Source organism: Vidua macroura, chromosome 4 (genome assembly GCF_024509145.1).
Source record: "Vidua macroura isolate BioBank_ID:100142 chromosome 4, ASM2450914v1, whole genome shotgun sequence".
Classification (NCBI taxonomy): Eukaryota; Metazoa; Chordata; class Aves; order Passeriformes; family Viduidae; genus Vidua; species Vidua macroura.
In genome coordinates, this window is record NC_071574.1 from 15,232,757 (window position 1) to 15,254,174 (window position 21,418).

The following is a 21,418-nucleotide window of genomic DNA, read 5'->3' on the forward strand; positions in this document are numbered from 1 at the left end:
CTAAAATTTTATCATCACATTTTCAAATTTTTTTTTTGCCAGTTTTCTAGTTAGGAAGTAGAAATGCCCAAAAAAACCTTGATTCTCTACAAAGAGAAAAATGAGAAAATAATTTACACAGATTAGTACCATGACAGTAATTTTTAAAAGAAATTGGCTTTACTTTCCCCTTCAAAGAGGCCTTTTAAAATCACTTTATGTGCAAGTAAGTGAAAGAGAAAAAAATTACTCCTGAGGGTAAAAAGGCAGACACTTCAGTCTTCATTTGGTTTTATAATTTCCTGATCATGTGATTTTTTTTCCCTCTCAGACAAGCCATTCTGTATTCCTGTTAAATTTTGCAGGTCCTAGGTAGGGCAGAAATACTCAACTCCTCCTAATTCCTGTTTCAAAGTAACTGACAGAACCTGTGTAGAACTCATTTCTCCTGATAAAGCCCACACCGAGCAGCTGAGGAAGTCCTCAGGAAGAAAGGCTACCCCACACAGAGCAAGGGCAGGACACAGCAACACAAAGACATCAAGCAAGTGCTGCTTACCAAGGCCAGCAATCTGCCATCCTCCTTCATGGCCAGGAAGCGATTGGCACTGACACCTTTGATGGACACCACTCCTCGTTCCTCTGCTTGAAGCTGCAGTTTGACTGCAAACAAAAATAAAAAAAAAAAGCTTTCACAGCCATCATGGGATTGCAGCACTTGACAGTCTCTGCTTCAAACCCTCCACCACAGAAACCTTACAGAAACCTTCAGCTTGCAATGAAAATAATAAATTTTCAACCTTTGGCTTTCTGATCCCATTTTTACAAAGAAAGTAGCTACTCTCAAATTGGCAACAGCGAGATTGAGTTATTTCATCTTCATTTCGCATAAAAGCAGCTTAAAACCCATGAAATTCCTTGAAAGGCCACTTAGGGGACAGTTAACTGCTCCCAGAAAATGGAAATTTTTCATGGCAATTTTTCCACAGCTATCTCCCAATGTTTGCAGAACAGCATCGGACACTGAACACACACAGCTCTGTATAGGCAGACTGTGAGCAGCCTGAGACTATTCAGGTCCATATCACTCCCTAAGGGTTCTGGCAGTTCCCAATAGAAAATATCCGTTAGTTTACCTCATCCATCCAACAAGTGGGTGGAACAAACAGAACTGTAGCACTAGGTGAAGGCAGCAAAGGCACAAGAAACAGTGGTATACAAAGCAGGAACATGTTTTGTATCAATTAAAAGAAATTAAAGATTTTAAAGAAATGAAAACCTGTAAGGTCCTATCACATAGCTTTTAGCTACTACCTGTGAACTATTAACACAAAGCCTTAACTGATTTCTCTAGCCATAAATCAAACCCAGTAGTTTGGATGAACAGATGAAAGCTTCCCCTTTTGCCTGCCTTTGCCTGTTGTATACAACATCGCAGACGAGAGCTTCCTTCACTCACCTGCTTTGGTTCAGCAGGTACTTTACTCCATTTGGAGATGCAGTTTTAAATAGCTTGAGCTTTTCAGCCATCAGAATAAATGCCTGAAGGGACTGTAAATTTTGGAGAAGGAGCATCTCTTGAGATTCAGAGAAAGGCTGTTGCTTATTTGGCTTTTTGTAGAAGGAGAAAAAAAGACAGCACTGAAGAAACTAACCAAAACTCCCAACACCAGGCATACAGGGAACATAAAACTGTTGGGATAATTGCTGCAAACCCTTTTTCAGGGTAAAAGTTAAAAGTCAGGCGCAATTTCATCTCAGAATAAAGTATCCAAAATTCAGCGCTCCCAAGTCATGAGGCCAAAATCAGACTTGTGAACAGCTCCAAACACTTTGGTGTAACTCCTTAGCCTCTGGGAAAGCAAGAACGTGGAAACGTGCTCTGGGCAGGGATTGTGGGAAATGGACTTTTGAGATGTGCCAAGCACACAGCTTTCACCACACACTTAACAAGAGACAGCTGTGGAACAGCTGAAAATTAATATTAATTACTACAGTACTGACTTACTATGCTTCGTGACTTTCTCTGGACAAAAGCGCACACAAAATCCTACAGCATCACACTGGGCCAGAAGTTCAAATTCTGTAAAAATAAACTGCTGGTAAAGGTTTGTAAGTCCTGTAAAAATTTGTATAGCTTGTGAAAAGAAAAAAAAATCCAAGGTATTCCTGCAGAGTTTGAAAAGAGCTGCAATACTGAAAGCTCCAAAAGGAAAATCAGCTTCACTGGGTTTTCCTCTCCAATTCCAAAAACATGTGAACAAACACAGCCAGAACAGTACTGTGAGTTTTTCAGGTTTCTGTGTTATTTTACAGCTTTATTAATGCAAGTGAGTATTTGCCACAGGGTTACACTGAACTGGAGATGCCAAGATACAACACAGCCTTACTGATCAAACCCATTTTGACCACATGATCGTCAGCAGAAGTGACAATTTTAGGTTTAGCTCACTGCAGCTAAATTGGTTGTAAGAGAAATGTATCACTTGACACCGATGATCTGCATCTTTTGCAACCTTTGGTCACCAACAGCAACAGTGCAGACTCCGTTCATCATTTCACATCTAGTCCCAATACTTGTTTTCAGCACAACTGAACCTCAAGACCCCATCCGTGAAAGTCAAATAATTAAGACATTTGTAGCCTGAAAAAAGTAGCAGATTGTTTTGAAAGAGCTCATTAACCAAGGGCTAAAGAGGCTCATTTTCCCAGATATTCTGGCCCCTCTAGCCTGGCAGTGAGTTATTTCCCTATTCCCATTCATGCTCTGCAATCCATAAGGAACACCAAGCACAAGGCTCTGCTGAACGCCTGCTGGTGTTGTGAGAACACAGCTCACCCGCTGAGCAAACATCCCCAGGACTGGGGCTAAGTCATCATTAAGTTTTTAAATTAAACAGTAAAACCAACTCAAAGGACCCAGGAAATTTACAGCTCCTATTAAAGACTTTGTTTTCTATCATAATAAGCTTAATAAAATCATTCTGCTGAGTAAGAAGGAATGAATTGCAGGATGTACATTTGCACTTTCACACCAGCGGAGAAACTCTGAGTGATATAGTTCAAGTGAACCTACAGTGCCTTCCAGTCATATAAAAATGGATAGAGAGGGAATGTTTTTGCCCAACAATACACACAGATGTTCTGTTCGAGATTCGTATTCACTGATGTTCTGGCTGAAAAATACCACAAGCTATACAGTCCAACCCATATTTCCACAGAAACCAGTACAATCTGTGGCACTAAAGGAAGCAGGACCACACTCCAACCGGCACTGAGATGTTCTTTCACAGGGTATGTGGCCGGGACAGATGTACAAGCTGCAGATTAAACTAAACAGTGTATTTCAGAAAGTTACAAATGGGCATTTATTTCACAGCTTGGAGAGACTTTTCTAAGAATATGGAAGTTGAAAAGTGGTATTTAATAGCATTATGGTTGGCAAAGTTTCAGATTTCTGTAAAAAAATGCATCTTCCTCATTTTCTTAGAGACCTCAAAAAAAATTATTTCCAAGGCAGTTTTGCACAGTCTAGTGAAGAAAATAATTTTAAGAACAAGTAGCTAAACAGGAAAGGTGTTAGCAAATGCAGAGAACAGGGAAAACATGAACATTTCCCAGAAGTACTTCAATTGTCCTGAGCACTAGAACTGGAAAATCACACACACAATGCAAACTCTTAGGTCCTTTTACAGTTCTAATAAACCAAAGCTTTAGAGTGGCCCAGACCCAGGAACTGCACAACTTAAACGGCCTCAAAAGGTTTCATTGCTTTGCATCCTAAACAGTTCGGCCAAAAATCTCCTTCAAAATTGGTTCATTTCAAAGACCTGGGCAAAATCTACAAACCTATTATTTCAGAAAAACAGAGCTGCACATTCTGGAAGTTGCTCACTGCTGAGCTGGTACTACCTTTTGACTGCTAGTGGGAATCTGTTGGCAAGCCCTTCGCCTGGGGCAATCCCTGTGACCAAAGCCACCTGCTGGTATTTCACTCACAGCAGCTGCACTGGCTAAGATGTTCTGGGGCAGGAGAATGCCACAGGATCAGTAAGGAAAAGGGAAAATAAAGGTTACAGGGAGGAGAGAAAGGGACAGAAACATAATAGGAATAAAATAAAAGGCAAACAAAAAGAGCAAAAAGCAGTGAAGACAGGGCAAGGTAAGGGCAGTACAGGAGGGTGCTGTACTGGAGCATGAGGCAAACTCACACATCTGAAGAAGGTGGAATTTGAGGATGTATTAGCCAAAGGGATTAATAAAACCCCCTTTTCCTACTCCTTCACAAGGAAATGGGAACTCTAACCACTATATCAGAGAAACCCTGTAAAAACCATGAGCTTCCGGCTTTGGATGCATATACACAGCAAATAAAGGTTTGATTACAGCCTCAGCTGTATTTTCACTGTAACCCTTCTAGCTAACACACTACAGACAAACTTCAGTGCAGACTAGAGCTACAAGTACCAGCCCCAGTGTCAGGATCACACAAAAGTCAGGTCAGAAGGACTCTCTCTAGTCCAGCCTCCTGCTGAAGAGATTCCATCACTTCACAGTGAGAATCCTGCCTGCCACACTGCAGCTAAGGGAGCAGCTCACAGCCTGGGAAGAGAGGACAAATTGGATGTTATTTCAACACCCATTTTCACTAACGTACAGCTGCTTTATTGGAACAAAAAGCAAAACACCTCTCACTCAGTTTATGAGAAGGGAGAGTTTCTGTACCCCAAAAATCCAGGCTGCACGTCTCTGGATCAATGATTAGTGTTACTAGAGTCTGCTGTGGAAAAGCTCAGCCCCAGCCAAAGGCTCAGGGCCCATCTCCAACATATTTGCAGAGGCCCTGTAAGGAATACCCTTCCACGAGGCCCCCGAGTGACAGTGCAGCGAAGCTGTTGCGCCAGCTCCCATTGCCCATCCTCCCGTAGCTCCATGCCCACAGGAAAGCACAAAGCAGCTATTTTGCAGTCTCACTGCAGAGGTGGGTCAGCCCCAGAGGGAATAAGCATCAGAAATGCAAGGAAGTTCACAAAAAAAAAGAGGGGAAAAGTAAGACTCAACAAAGTTTTGCTAAATGCAACACCCTACAGCCGAATTCCCACTCCGCTGTCCTCTGTGGCTGAAGTTGGCCATTCCTTCACACTCAGGGGCAACATCTATTCCCAGCCAGGTGTCCAAGCAAAACACAAGGAATCAGATGTGCTTGCTTCACAACTAATAAGACAAACCCTCCCAAACCCAGGGGCTGGTTCAAAGCTACACGTGCATTTACAAACACGCATATATTGACACCTCCCTTCTGGCTTTTCCTGCCTGCTGGATCACATCCAAACCTCAGCCTGGTGATGCCTACTGTAACTTTCTCTAAAAATTACAAATATCTTTGTGTCCCTCTGTCCCACATCAGTCTCTGACAGTTTCTGATATCTCTTTCTCAAAGGCACAATTAGCAATTTAACATCTTCTGCTATTTGATAAGCGTTGACATACGAGGCATCCCAAAGTCTTCAGACTGTGAACAAGAGAACAACTCCTTGCTCACTTTCATACACTCGTGGTAAAAGTGAGTCACTGCCAGAGTCACTGATGCACACACTGCCTAAAACCTGGAACACATATGAGGCAGCAAAAGGAGAGAGGAGAAACAACTAGGAAACCTTAGCAGGAGAGGTGGGCTGCTAATAAACCAAACCATCAGAATTGCAGTAAAAACAATCAAGCCAATGGAGTGTCAGGACGAGAAACAGTGAGTCACGCTCCCATACAAAGGCACATTTCTTTGCTTTTGCATGACAACATTCTAAGTGTATCTTTTTCCTTTCTGCCAGCCAGAGGCATAAAACCACTCACAGACAGACCCAAGGTGTCCAAAATGTAAACATCTACAACAAAAATACACACTCATTAAACACAAACACTTCAGGAAGTTCCGATTACACTTAAGAGTAAACCAAGAGTAAAGCAGAAGAGTAATTTGTGTAACTGTTTAAGCATCCACCCACTATTGTAATCAACCACATTAACATGGACATTCTCAGATTTTAAAAGTTTTCACCTTTTTAAGTAGTACAGATACTGAATACAATGGAAATTATTTCCCTATTCAGGTTCTCCACCTATTCTGATTTTTATCTTGACCTCAATTCCTTTAAGTACCCAGTTCTAAAATGCACCAATGACACTGGGAATCCTCCCCATGAAACACTGATTACCAAACACACAGCATTCTCTGGTGCTCCCTCTAAATTTCATATAAAAGACAGTAAAATCATAATACAGAACAATAATTTCAGAATAGTGTGACATCCAACACTTCTGGCACCAGTGTGACACTGCTCCTTGCCTGTTTGTCCATGTGTAAAATACGTACAGCCACACTTCTCCACTTCTCACAGCTTGCATAAGCTGGTTGATCAAACCTAGTCGAGCCCTTTATAAGTAAAAATGTCATGCAAAAGCAAATCCAAAGTTTGTGAATTCTGCTTACAAAGCACGACTTGGGCATTTTGTGCTGCAGAAAAAAGTAAACAGCGATTGCTTCGCATTACGAAAGGATTTCGTACGCCAGAAACTCCAAGTCACCGTCATGTAAAACCTTTCTAAATGCATTCTGCCACACTGTTTGCTGACTCCTTGGCGTTGCAGATGAACTGCTGCATCTTTGGAAGTCAAGAGGGCAAAGGCAAACAGAAAAAATTCCTAACTTTACCAGAGAAGAACTTCATTCCTTGCTGGGTATGGGTAATAAAGCTTAGTCTCCAAATTACCATTATTTTCACCCCATATTCTTGATTTAGAAAAATGTTCCAGGGTTTCCTTATCAAAAGAATAATGCATACCTGTTCACATGTAGGTTTTTTTAGGACTGTTCCCAGAGGGCTTTTCTTAGCAAGGGTAAGGTATCCCCTGCGTTGTTTTCATCTGCTTTCACTTTGTTTAGTATTGACTGAAGTAAATCGCAGAATAACCACTTTTGGGTGTTGAACTTCAGAGCAAAGCTGGTGCAATTGTTCAGCCAACACAGCCGTGTCAGAAGACACGTACAGAACTTGCAGAAATTCTGCTTTATGTTTACTGTGTGTTCACTCACCTCCTTGTAACTAGGACCTGTTTTTCATTTGCAGCAAAACAAACACATAAAACCAGGGCCAACCCAAGGAAAACACGGGAACAGCATTTCAAAAGACAGAGAAGGTAAAATGTTAATTTTTAGAAGGTATGTTGTAGTATACCTTCTCCAGGTACAACTCACACAGCTACTCAGTACTACACAGTATTTCAGGGCTATGACTGATGTCAGAGCAGTAACACATTAGATGAAAGAAAAAGGCTGCCAAAGCAGTGGTGAGACATTGCTGCCCCATAGGTTCAATAAGCCTCAGTGTCACAGTTGGAAAGGAAAAGCTGGATTTTAGGAATGCCAAGAAGAATAAGTAAATGGGATTTCAGAGAGTCTGGAACACAGTGGTGAAAAAGGAACTCTGTCAGGCACCCAGGATCCAGAGAGAGGGCACAGCAGACAGGGAGGAAGAAGGAACAGCCCCATACAATCCTGTGAATTGAGCTGCCTTTTACAGCTGATTGCTCTTAACCTGGCCAAAAGGTTGAGACAGTGACTATGCTGGGTTTGTACTTCCCTCATCTCCAGTACCAATGAAACTGATCATTGAGAATTTAATAAATACTTTTGCAAAAAGTAAAAAAAAAAAAAAATAAAGCCATACACGTGCACACACAGTATAGCACTGGTGCCAGTCTACCTCCTTTATTGCAAGGACAGTGCAAATGCCACAATAAGCTCGAGGTCTTACTTCACCGTTCTATTTCATGCCCTTCCATCAAGCTGTGTAACCACCCTGTGCTGACTTTTAAATAAAGCATGCACAGGGGAACAGCACGAGCTGCAGTGAAGGACAAGAGCTGTCAATCACTGCTGACCCAGCACACTAATGAATCCCAGTCTTCACAAAAAGGCTCTAATTTGCTTTTGAATGCAGTCCTGCTTGAGTAAAGAGTTTTCTTTGTAAGAAATAAAATTCCTTAACTGAAAATGAAATACACAGTGCATATTTGGGTAATACTCCTCAATTTTATTCCAAGTACATTTGAACCATACTAAGAAGGGATGTGAGCACTTTCCTGAAAACAAAAGAGGGACCTTGGAATCTGCAGCTTGGAAGAACCTACTTGACTCCCTGCTGCTTCAGCCTGACCATTGCTACTGTCCATATCCTGGTTTAGATCTATGTGATGGCTTCAGTGTCCACACTGCCCCAGACATCTCCTGCAAGAGGGTGCTCCTGCAGTACACCAGCTACAAGCACTGGCCATTAAACTGCCTCACCTTACACCACATCAAAGCAGCAACCAGACACCCCACTCCTAGTAGCATTTTCTCCTTATAAAATATCACACTGGCAATACTGACCCATGGGACTAGAGCCTGATCACTGGAAAACACCTTACTACTACTGGTACTTGCTCTAGCACAGGTGAGTGCTCTGGAGGAGGCTACTGCTTGAAGCTGTAAAGCAAGCAGAAGGTTGGGACTGAAATAAATAAGACCTGGCAACATGAGCCAGTTCTGTGCACCTCTTCAGCTTTGAGGAATTCCTGCATTTCTAAGGGCATAAGCACTGTACATTTTTTTCCTCTATTCTCCTGAATGAACAACATTACTGTCAGCAAAATACACAGTGAGTCTATAAACATCTCTAAAACCACAAAATGAATCCTTCCTATTTACATACTCCAGCGAATGCCCAGGAGCACGTTCAGCTGTTCATGCCAACTGCTCCATTACAGGTGGAGAAACCCAAGGAACTGAATCCACATACTGTTTCCCAGAACTGCTCAGCCCAATAGGTCTGTACAGCAGGATTCCCCAAGTGACTTTTCCACAGAGGTGACAGCCCCTACATGGCCATTGGCAGCTGCTTCTCCACACTAACACGTGCTTCTGGTTTGGTATCCACCTCTGTTCCCACAGGTACCAGCAGGTCCCACGGAGTAACTGCACACAGCCACTCCACCTTGAAATGTAACACAGGTGACTACTGCATAGACTCTGTTCATGCTTTTCAAGACATCCATCTGGGAAGATGTTGCATCCTGTCCTGCATTTTAACAGACAAGATGGTTCAGAACATGGCATCACAGGACAGGCAGTAACAATCAGCTGCCACTGGAGAAGGACACTCCATTCCACACTACCAGTATTTCTAACCACCTCCCTCGCACCAGCTCTGGCACTTTTCTTGGCATCTCAGTGATGGATATGTGGTGAAGAATAAAGACTTCAAGACTTTTTTCCCCAGTACCTAGAAATGACAAGAAAAGATACCAAAAAAATTATGCTAGTCGCCAGAGGTGCAGCAAAACCTCCCCCAAGCGCAGATCCAGATGCTGTGGTAACTGCACACTTGAGTATGTTAAAGACATCCTTTAACAGAAGGTAACAGACAAACTCCCGAGCTCTGCAGCACATGAGCAGAATCTTACCACATTGGCACTGCATATGGCCATGGAGCCTGGGCCCTACTTTGCTCTTTCCCAGTACCCTCAGCCTCCTTCTCCTGTGAATCACTCGGTCAATGTGGTTTCAAGCTCTGAAAGTCAAAGATGAGTGACAGGCTCACTAAGGGTCACTCCAGCAGCAGTGCACCACGACAGCTCCTGCAGGATGACCTCCACCCAACTGCACAGACATCATCTCATTTGTATTCTCAGCCGATCCTACTGAGCTCCAGTCAAAATCTGGCCCTACCCTGAACAAACAAAAAACGACGTAAGATAATAACCCTAAAATGCCACCAGCACTCCAGAGAGTCGCCCTTTGAGTATTTTTATTGACAAGTCTGGAGGCAACAGAAGAGGCAGACAGGCAAAACAGTTGACCCACATATTGTTATCAAACACTACTGAAAATGATGAAGGGTGAGAGAGCTGCTTTATTTTGAAACACATAGTCTTAAACTGGTTCTAACAAAATCAAAGGCTATTAATTCTCCATCAAGATTGAGACAGTATCTCATTACCAACTTTAAGGCTTCACAAATCATGCTATAAACCTTTCAGATACCACCTGGTACAGATATTCAGTTTACAGATGTCGTACACTTACGTATGTTCTTCAGCAACAGTAACTTGAGCATTCTCTGGGCTGCATTGGGTTTGATTTAGTTTTATTAGATAATTGCACTAAACACACTGTCACCGACAGTCAAAAGGACCATTAATTCCAGGGTTGTGAACCAGTTCAGCACAATCCATCACCTCTCAAGTATCCTGGAACAGTGATCCCAAGGCAATGCTCCCAAGAATGCTAAAAATCATAATGATCAAATTATTATTTATTAGAACTGCCTGCCTTATCTGTAATCCGGGGGAGCTGGGGAAATTTTAAAAAAACAAAGTGTCACTGAAAAGACTATGATTTAAAATTCAGGTTGAGTTACTAACATAATTTACTGTCCTGGCTTGTAAGATAAGCATATATTCTATTTGCCATCTGTCGGAGGTGGGGCAGGTATCTTCTGTTAAGTTGGGTAGTTTTCTTATCTCTTCCAAGAACAATGTCTCCCTCCAGGGAGATATCTTCTGTTAATATGCCATTGAATGGCTCACTGCATGACTGATAAAGTTATATCATCCCATTGTGAGATGCTCTACCCAGAGGGAGGAGCCAAGCATCCCTACCTGCATAAAATCAGCATTTTTTGGGACATCAACACAGCCTCTTCACTGGATTCCCAGAGGAAGACCAGGCCCATCTACTCTATCACCAGACGTTCAGAGAAAACTACACCCTTCTACGGGATCATCGCTTCAGCAGCATTTAATCTACCACTCCAGGAGGAGCAGCCACCATTTAACTGGACTATCACCAACACCCTGACCCCTCAGGGTGTCAGGTTTCTGACTATCTGTAGTTTTGTTTGCACTAATTACATTTTTTTTGTTTCGTTTTTTCCTAGTAAAGAACTGTTATTCCCATTCCCATATCTTTGCCTGAGAGCCTTTTTATTTTGAAATTGTGGTAATTTGGAGGGAGGGGATTTACCTTTTCCATTTCACAGGAGGCCCTTGCCTTCCTTCACAGACTCCTGTCTTTTCAAACCAAGACATTTACTTTCTGTAAAATGCTTTTGAATATGACCCCACTACAGATAAACCCTTTCTTAGAATCGGCTGCACAAATTTCAAGCATTTATGAACCGAATGAAAACCAACAGCAGCCAGTTTATCTCACAACATATTATCCTATTTGTCTTTTCCAGCTCTGGGAGTGTAGTGGTGAACAGGAGTTGAATTATCGTTTTCCTGCAAACCAGACTATGTAAGTACCTAAAAGCGCTCCTGATTTCCTAAGTGTGACAATCTAAGGGCTAAATCCTGCCCTCTAGTGTACCTGTGGGTGGTGGTGCCCTTGGAACCTTCCCCACTTCCAAACTGGGCAGAAATCAGCTGGGAGGGACAGGACAGTTCACTGCCCTCTGGAGACATCTCGTGTTGTCTTGGTCCACCTTTGGAGTGTACCTACTACTGGATCACAGCTCTGGGGTGGGCAAGACTCACTAGGAACTGGGACAGAGGATTAGCAGACACAGTGAGAAATGAGAACATGCAGGAACATGCAGGAACATGGTGGTATTTCTATGATAAAAGCAGCAAAGGAAGCATATTCTCAACTTTTTCACACAGAGGATCTCTGCTACCTCATCCCCTAAAGCCAGCTACATCCAGAAGCCAAGAAGAATTTCCGTGCTATGCCACAAAGTACTTGGCAAAGCAGTTAAGGTCTGTGCAACAGATCAAAAGTAATGCCAAGAGTCTGTTTCCAAAAGGACATAGGTAGAAGCAATGTATTTGAATATTTGAACATTTGAACAGGTGCAGGATTTTTTTTTTAAACGAGTCACCTCTCAGTGGTAAGATTTGGAAAAGATCTTGCCCTGTCAACAGCTCCGGCCATGTCTGTGGGACACCAGAATGAGAAAGAAGATAATCCAAGTCCCAAACAATTTACACACCTATAATAGCTAAACACCAGGTCCTCAACCTTCATACGGAAACAATTCCTGACATTTTCCTAACTTGAGGATCACCATGAGTTTTCTCTCATTGCATGATCAGTGATCAGATTTCCATCGTCTTCACTGAGCTGCTCTAACAGTCAGTCTGTACTTCAGCAGAGTCTTTCCAAAACATTTAGACCGTAACCATTTAAATGTTGTGAGAGAGACAAGTCAAAATCTTAATATTAACAACTATTTCCTGGACCAGTATTACCCTATTTTACATTTTCTTCAGATATTTATTGAAGAGGAGAGAGGTACTGAGCAGGAAGAAGGTATTTCATACATCTGCAGGGTTGACTGAGCTCACACAGCTGAATCCTTTCCAAGTGAGAGGTTGGAGTCTTGTCACCTCATTAAGGAATGGACAAGAATGGCTCAGGATGTCCTGGATACTGTCTTCGGTTATGCTCATCATGAAACAAAGCTGCTTAAGAAATTATGGAAATACATAAATGTCAACCATTCCTCATTTCGGGAAACTCTGAAAGGAACCAGGTGTGCTACTAGACGTACATGTTCTAAATGTATGGATAAGTGTTCCCTTTCCATTCTCCAGGGTTTTCCCCCTTACCAGCACTGTAGCCGCTTTGAGGGAAACACCTCTGGAGAGTTTCTAAAAGCCTTTCCAAAAACACTGCATCCTTTGTACAATTTCCAGGGCATAAATCAACAGTTGTTGATCAACAACAACAACCCAGCCATGTTTTTTGTTTTGCTTTAGACAACAAAACTCTCAGAAAGCGCCTTCTGTTTCTTGTTTGTCTGAAAGTACCTCTTCAAGGGAAAACACTCAGGACAGAGTCCCCAGAGTGTGTCCAAAGGGGCACTTCACTGGAGTCACAGCAGCACACACATCAGATGTGGCAATAATGGCCGTGGAAGACGCCCTGTCCTGGGTTTCAGCTGTGTGAATCATATGATCCCAATCCTCCAGCACACAGAACATCAACTTCCATTCTTAATTTAATTAATGACACAATTATGAATAAATGAAGGTGAGTGGGGTGAGTGTAAAACCATGCTATGGCATAAAGCAGATGTTTATTTCAAATAGAGGCGGAGGAGGGGAGCTAAAAAGGACATGAATCATGGAAATTGTTTATATTAAAACTTTGGTCTGAAACATAAGGAGACAGTAACTTGCCTTCCAAAATTAGATCTTCCTTTAAAAGTAAGAAGGCTGATGTGCTACTAAAATGTTATTTTGTATAATTAATTCCTAAGAATAGCAGCAACCACAAGCATCTCTACTAACCGGCCTTTAATTACTTCTAAACCAAATTGTCCAGACATTGTATTCCTTTCTCAAAACCACCTTCCAAAACCTTTTGCTTAACTAAGGAAATCACCCTGAACTACTTGAGGTGTATATTTTCATTGCTAATTTCTTTTTTAAAGTCCTCTCACGTTGTCCAAGATTTATTGCCCTCTGCCACACCAGGAATACCACGAGATTTCACGGGGACTTCCACATAGCAGCACTCACCAGGTCAGAGTTGAGCAGAGTTGTGTGGAATGACGTATTTACAGCAAGGATGCTAAGGATGTGAACCACGCAACGCCTCAGCAATGAGCCTCGCTGATGCTTCTGCTTCTCAGAACTAGGGTTCTTCCAGGAAAAGAAAAAAAAAAGAAAGGAAGAAAAAGCAACAAGCCAAGAGCTTCCGATAATGAAAAAAGGAGAGAATTCACTACTAGGAAAAAATGAGATGTCAGTTGAAAATTTTGGTATTGATAAGGCTCAACAGGAAGAGAAAACACACATTCGATGGACTCAAGAATGAAAAACTAGTATTAGTTTTCCTGAGAGAATAACAAAAAAAGGCAGGAGGGAAGAAATTATTATGGGGTAGCTCTATGATGAAAAAGGCAGCAGTGATAAATACCACCTCCACCCAGGGCAGCCTGGCCCAGCCAGGTAATAAGCACACAACAACATACACCACTGCCTGCACTTTTCAAAAGCAAAGACAGGGAATGAGGCAAGAAACCCAACAGCCATGGCAATGTGTTGGACTCAGCTTCAGCCCTGTACATCCTCCACTCAACATCACCTCCCTTTACAGCACATTTCCATAGCTACTTCTAGGGTGAAGTGACATGTCTGATGAACTAATGAGATTTATCTCCTTTAAGGATTCCTGTTACAAGATTTCTTTGGAATTGTTGGGTAAAACTATTTGTTTTGCAAAAGGTGAATGTCCAAAGTGGAAAGTAATATTAAGAATCTTTGGTCTGTCTCCTCACTTCCTTTTCCTCCTAGTCCCTGAGTTTAGCCCAGTCCCTGCATCCATCACTCAGAGCTCAGGTGCAAAACAGATGGAGAATCCCAGTAAGGCATTTCACCTGCTCCTCATGCCAAGCGCCTGCAGGCAGGCCCTGCACACGGAGCACCGTAACAAATTCCCTCCAACCAGGAATCGCACTGGGACAATCTGACCCAGCAAGTCCCTGTACCTGTGCTGAAGGAAACGCCTCACAGGTGCATCAAAAACTCACCACTACATCCACAAAACCTCCATGCTGAATACTTCCAAAATATTCTGAGCTCTGAAAAAGGCAATTTGTTTGTGGGACAAAAAGCACAACAGCAGGTAACAGCAACCTGCCACATGCTCCCTGAAAGCCTGTGATCACTCAGTCCATGGGCTGTGTTCCCAGCCCATGAGCCTTTCTCTCCTTCAAAAGATCAGGTATTGGAGGGACAACCTCCTCCTGCTGCTGGTATCCATATATTTTATCTGTATTTAAATCACAATTAATTAAGTTTAAAAAAAAAAAAACCAAAACAATGCAACATGTAACATTTTAAGCCAAAAAGGTGTTCTGACAGCAGTTTGTTATAAGCCCTGCTTCCTTGGCCAGATTTACCCCTCTGTTCCTAAGAGTACCTGTGTGCCAAAAGTGCTCCTACTCACGAGCACCTACCCGCACCGGGAAAAAGAACAGCCTCCTCTCTACCTTGATGCATCCAGTGCATTCACCGCTGCCGTGTAGAGCCGTCAAGTGCCACAAGACCCCTGAAAGGGCCACGCAAACGAACTCGAGACCCCTTCAAGCCCGTAACAAAACCTCTGTGCAACTGAGAAGCTCTGTACCCAGCAGGTTGAGCGTGGGGCCGCCAGCGAGGCTTTGCCCCGGGACATCTCGCGAGTGTCGGTGCAGGACCACCAGCTACGGGATGTGGGTCTGAATTAACTCGGTATGAATTAACTCCGTCTGCGTACTCGCGGTTATTCGCTCAGGAACATTCGGCACACTGACGGACGCTTTCCAAGCACGGCTCGCTGCCTTAGCTTCAGCAGGGCGGGACGGCCGAGGCGCGGCCCCTCTCGCAGCCCCGCTGCCTGGGCGAGGAGTCGCCCGCCCGCCCCGGTGCCGCCCGCGGTGGTCCCAGGACAACTCACTGTGCGGGTCGCTCTTCTCGCGGACGCCGTCCACCTTCCCGTCGGGGTTGATGCGCAGGAAGAAGCCGCCGTTCTTGCAGTACAGGCGCTTGGGGTCCTTGAAGTGCCCCGGGGGAAAGGCGCCGCTGCCGCCGTCGTCGGGCAGCGTAGCGATGCCACCCGCCGCCGCCATCCGCCGGGCCCCGACGGCACCGCGCCGCGCCGGGCCCCCGCCGCCCCCCGCCGCCAGCGCCGGGCGGCCTCGGCCCCTGCCCCTGCCCCGGCCGTCCAGCCTCGCCTCGCCTCGCCTCGCAAGCCCCGAGCCCCGCCGAGCTCCCGACACGTCCCGTCCCGGCCGGTCCGCGGGAGCTGCGCAACGGTGCTGCCGCGTCGGGAAAGCGGGAAGCAAGACAGACGGCAGAGCCCAGCACGCCGGGGACAGGCTCCCCGCCGGCACCGGGCTGCCCCTGCCACGCCCCGCCCCCGACCGCGCCGCGCCGGGGGCCGCTCCCTGCGCCGGCACAGCCGGGCCGGCCATCTCGGGGGACCGGCCAGGGGCGGCAGCAGGTCCCCGCGCCGAGGAACCCCGGCCTGGAGCGCGGGGCTCTGTCCGGCTGAGCATTGCTGCCGGCAACGCTGGAAACGGGATGCAGTGAACATCGGTCGGACATCTTTTCCTCTGGCCTTATAAAGAAAGTAACTGGAGAGTTATTTTAGATCAGAAGAAGTTGTGTGGCCTAAATACTAAATTGTTTAAATCACAATATGATGACACATATGTTTAAAATAAATCCGTGGTAACCGTTTTGTTCCATTGCATTCACCAGAAACCAGTTCTCCCATCCAACAGGAGCAAAGTGATAGCAAAAGGCAACAGGTGAAAATTCTGGTACAGGCTTTCCCCCTCTAATAAAACAAATTATACAGAGTTTATAAAGTATAATGACCCATCAAATGCACTTTGTGCCTGAGTCTGACAACAAAACAGGATGAAAAGGTTTGTTTCCCAAAACATGCTTTGTGCCCCTTATCTCCTGTTTAACAGCAGGCTGGCTGCTCATGCCTGGAGCTTGGGAAGCTCTCTGGTTTCAAAGGCAACACAAGCAGCCCTGGACAGTCCCAAGTGGGACTGCAAACACTGGGCTTTTCACAGAGCCAATGTGCAGCAACCCACGGGAACAAACCAATGCCAAGGCAGACACAGCATCCAGCTCACGCACTTGCAATATTCACTTTGCTAGCAAGTACGTCAAGGATATTTTGTTGCTGCTTAATTTCTCAGCAAGCCATAAATTTTAGTTCTTTACCAGAATCAGAGACAATTACGCTGCTTCCCACACCCTCATGATGAAGGGAGCAGGCAGAGCACGGCCCAGCCCAGGAACCCGTTCAGCCGTGTCAGCTGCTCCCCCTCAGTGCCACAGGCACAGTCCAGGGGCAGGCATCTGCTGCCAAATGGGCACTGCAGCCCTGCTGCTCCGTGAGCATCCCCCCTTCCCTAGGTTCCCCAGCTACCCATCCACTTCAAACACTCTATGCTACTTCTCATGGAAATCCCACGTTATCACTGTACCTGAAAGCTCTGGACAGTCACAGCCAACAGTGAAGACCCTCCTTGTTTCCTCTTGCTCCTCCCCTACAACAGAAGCTCCATGCAGGGTATTTTGTGTCCTTGCACTGTGGAGCCTTCTGAAGTCCTTGTGTCTTTCTTGGAAGGTAGATGAAGAGAAGATGAAGCTGAATTCAAGTAGATGAAGGGAAGATGAAGCTGAATTCAAGTAGATGAAGGGAAGGGGTGAAAATGTCATTTAAAAACTCTAATAAGTTCTGTAAAAAAACAAAAAAAGCCATCTCAAAATGCTTAAAAAAAAACAAAAAAAAAACCAAAAAAACCAACTTTAGTCTAAAGACTAAATATTCATGGTTCCACTCAGCCACTCCTGGAACTTTACATTCCTTGCACACAGCTGTCAGCTGGATGCCCTGTCACAGAGCTGCAGAGTAGACACCGTGCTTTACAGGACAGGGTCCTGGTATTTCTCAGAATCTTGGGAGCCCTGATCTCCATGATGGCACTGAACCCAGTGGTGGCAGGGTAGGTATGGCAACCAGGTTAAATTCCTTATCAAACGATCCTTTTGAAAATCAGTAAAATCCAGTGCACCAATAAAATTGTGAGGCTTGAGAACTCTTTAGAAGCTTGTCACTGGGAATTGTGTACGTGGGGCTTACAACTAAAAGATAACAGAGCTACAATGAAAGTCCTATTCCCTAAGGAATCTGCACTCACCTCAAGATCTGCCAACTTTCTATATTTTAAAATATATTTTCCTTTCTCTTCTTCAAATGGAAATCACACCTGTTTTTTTTCTTCACTCTACTTTCTTCTGCAGTCCAGCCTCTTAATATGGTCAGTAATACTGCTCTTAAACATTGACTAAAGCGATTCTGGCAGTAGCATTTTCCTTTCTTGTGGCCTCTTCCACCACCCTTCCTCAACTCAGATCTTCCACACAATCACACCCATATGGCTGCTTCCCCTCCACCCAGACCATCAATAATCCAACCCCTTCACAAGTTTTCTCTTGACCTGTGTAAGACACTCCATGTTACAATGCCTTAGAGCCTACCTTCCTGCTACTTCACAAGTTCCTCTTAGAGACTTTTTCTCTAACCTGTTCCGTTTATCTGAACTGCTGCTATTCTCTGTTTGTCCTGCACTGTTCTGTAACCAGCTACAATTGTTAATGGAATCAGCTGGAAGGGACCCATAAGGATCATCTGAGTCCAATTCCCTGTTCCTCACAGGAATGCCTTACCTCTTACAGAGAAAAAGCTGTTTTATTCAGTGCTGCTCTCACACAGAGGTCATACTAAACACAAGGCACTCATCTGCTCATCCAATCATCTCATTTATTCAATATATAATTCTTAAATTTCTAGAGACTCTCAGCAAGAACATCTGGGAAAAAAACTCCAAAGTAAACACAATTCAAACCTAAATTATATTGTTAGTATGGTTACAGGAAAACCCTGAAAAATCTAAGAGTAATTTTTACGATATTTTAAATTAAGAGTAAGAAACTCCATCAGGTCCATCCATCAGTTTTTGGTTTTTGATCCAAGGGGCAACAACTTTCCCAGCTTTCCAGCAGTTACTGCTACAAATCCTGCCATATGACGAGCCCAGGAAATGTCAATCCCCTCTCACAGAAGCTGCTTTTCAAGGGGTTTCAGCCTTATGTCCTTGATAGTTTATGAGGATGACATCTCTAGTTTGCTCACACTGGAATAATGAAAGTAGTGTTTGAATAGCACTTACTATAGAATTTAAATCAAACAAACAAACAAAAAGGCCCTCACTTTTGAAAAGCAGTTAGAACTACAGGAAAGCAAAGACACCCAGGAATACTCAGGCTCATCCATCTTCCCACCACCTCTGCAGGTGGTTTGTGTCACTGTGGCAGCAGGGAACACTTCCAGCTGCTGGAAATGGAACATCAGCCCAGGCCTCCACTCCACCACAGAGCTTCTCCACTCCCTGGGGCTCTTGGCTTCCCAATCCCTCTCTTTGGTGCATATCCAAGAAGCAATTAGCCAAAAAGAGATGGATAAGCTGTGTCCCTCCTGAAGCTGTTCCTGTGTTGTCTAGTGCTCAGCTAACAGTGGAAAAAATCATCCATCTCCTTTCTCCAGCACATGTTGACACCAAAGGTCCCCCACAAATTCTCACACTCACTTGTCACAGGAAATGTAAAAAACTTGAAGTACATTAACTGCTTGAGTTTAAATTTGGGAGGAAGATTCCTGCCTTGTATGATGTAAACAAACAACCACAAATCTGGCTATAACTGAATTTCCCTTCTAAATATTGGTTACTATAGAAAGCAGCTTCAGTTTTTGCCCACCTACTTTTGTAGGTACAGTTTTGAGGTAAAGTTACTCTGCTTGAAGTATATATGGATATTAAGTGCCTGGGAAAGTCTACTTGTGTGGTCACTCTTTTAAAAACACCTGTAATACAAGTTCAGCTTTTCATTTACCTTTCTGAAGACTTTAAGACCCTTCATCAATATTTCTTGCAAATAAAAGCTTATTTCTTCCCTCCTCATTTTTTTTTTTTTTTTTCTGGTGCAAATAGTAGAAAGACATTACATCAACAACAGCAAAAATAATCTCCTCCCTATTATAAACCTCTTACAGTCTCCATTCCAGTTCAAAGGAGTACTTTATTCCTCTAAAGCACCAGTGGACACTTGTTTATGTCTTTCTAAAATTTTCTCAATATATGCTTCATCTGAGAATGCCACAGATGGCCAAACTTTGTTTTGGGTTATCTTTATGAATGTTGGAAACACAACAGCCCAGCATGGCTGAAGATAAGAGAACGAACAATCCAGTGAGGTCTAAATTGGAAGTAAATCAAATTTTCTGTAGTACAGAATAATTGCACTTGGGAAAAGATCTGAACTGTCTAGAAGCACTGGCAGCTATTGCAAGTCTAAGAGATGGAGTAGTGACCGCAGCTGATGAGAAATGAGAAATAATGTCTTAAGTACAAATATTTATGGGAGTTGGAGTTTAGAATTAGCAAAATCACCCGTCTCCTTCTCTCTAATGTACATAAAAACACATGTATACACCCTCTCTCTCTCTCTCTGTATCCACATCACATAGAGCAATACATCCAAATTAGCAAAATTACTCCAGGCTAAGAAAAGAAACAATGTCAGTATAAAGATTGATGATATACATTAAAAAAAAAATTCAAAAATACTCTTCAATCAAACATCATGAACTCAAACAATTTCAGTTAATATTGGATTTCAAAGAAATTCAGATTTGTTGAGACATTCCTTAATGGGAACAATCACGAAATCACATCTCTTTCTCTCCTGATCCCATGTCATTGGAAGGGTGGCAAAAAGTGTCCCAAAGTAACTTGGCCCCTGCTAAGGACTGAAGACACATTTTGTTGTATTGCTACAGGGCAAAGCAACTGCTTTTGCACTGGAAGTGCTTGAACACATGTTCAGAGATTAGAGGGAGTGTTTTCCCTGTGTTTGGGGGGAAAATCAGTGCTTGTGGGGCAGATATAGCCAGTGCCTGCCTGTGTGGTTGTCATTTCAGAAATCCATTATCCCCTTTGATCAGAGCACACACAAATTGTTAGGAAGTGGATCTTCACATAAACACGGAATAGTTAAGGTTGGAAAGCACCTCTGCACATCTGGTCCAACCCCTGCTCAGGCAGGGAGGGCTGCTTGCAACAAGTCTGCCTGCAATAATTTTAACTCTAGATATTTCCATATCAACTACAAAACCCATGCAAGTAAAAAATGTCTCTTTCACTGTGTCTCCTAGCAAGTGATCATGAAATAGTGGAAATTTGGTTATAGATTTGTCTTTATCCTCTTTTAAATTAGATTCTTATACAGGTCATAGAATTCATAACTTCCACATGGGCTAATTCTGGAGAATGTTACATTATTCACAGAATTGTAGCTGGAAATAGAAATATAGGTGGAAGTGAGGAAATTACTCTTTCCATTCCCTGGTATGTTATAGTACAAAGCCAGAGTAACCTCATGGAGGAATACAGCAAAGACAGACTATTCCCAAGGAACAGCAGTTGCCACATCATGCAGCTTTCATCATGTCACACTGAAGGGCAAGGAGAGATGAGATCAGCCAGACATTACAAAGAAAAAAAAAATATTTTATTACATCATGAATTTAATTTCTACCACTTGCACAACCAAAATCTTGTTCTGCATCATTTCTGTAGGATGTATTAGCTGGCAGGTAGAAAACAGCAAGAATAAAGACACAACCCCAAACCCCTCTCTCTTGGAAACAATCTGTGTTGATAGTATTCCAGAAGGAATGTCACAACTCTCCCATTTGTTTTCTCTTTGTTTCAGGACTGTTTCCATGGATCCCCAGACCTAGGCCCCACTGAAGGGTTCCCCA

The 21,418-nt window shown here is 43.6% G+C and overlaps 1 protein-coding gene across 1 annotated transcript in view; it reads right to left on the reverse strand.

Annotated features, from left to right (window-relative positions):
• FGF2 (fibroblast growth factor 2) overlaps window positions 1-16,319 on the reverse strand; it is a 19,670-nt gene extending 3,351 nt beyond the window's left edge. The window contains exons 1-2 of the mRNA XM_053975264.1: window positions 15,467-16,319; window positions 539-642 (exon numbers count right to left, since the gene is read on the reverse strand). Coding sequence (XP_053831239.1) covers window positions 539-642; window positions 15,467-16,067 — 705 coding nt within the window. The 5' untranslated portion in view covers window positions 16,068-16,319. The remainder of the gene's footprint in view (window positions 1-538; window positions 643-15,466) is intronic.
• Window positions 16,320-21,418: the final 5,099 nt, after the last annotated feature.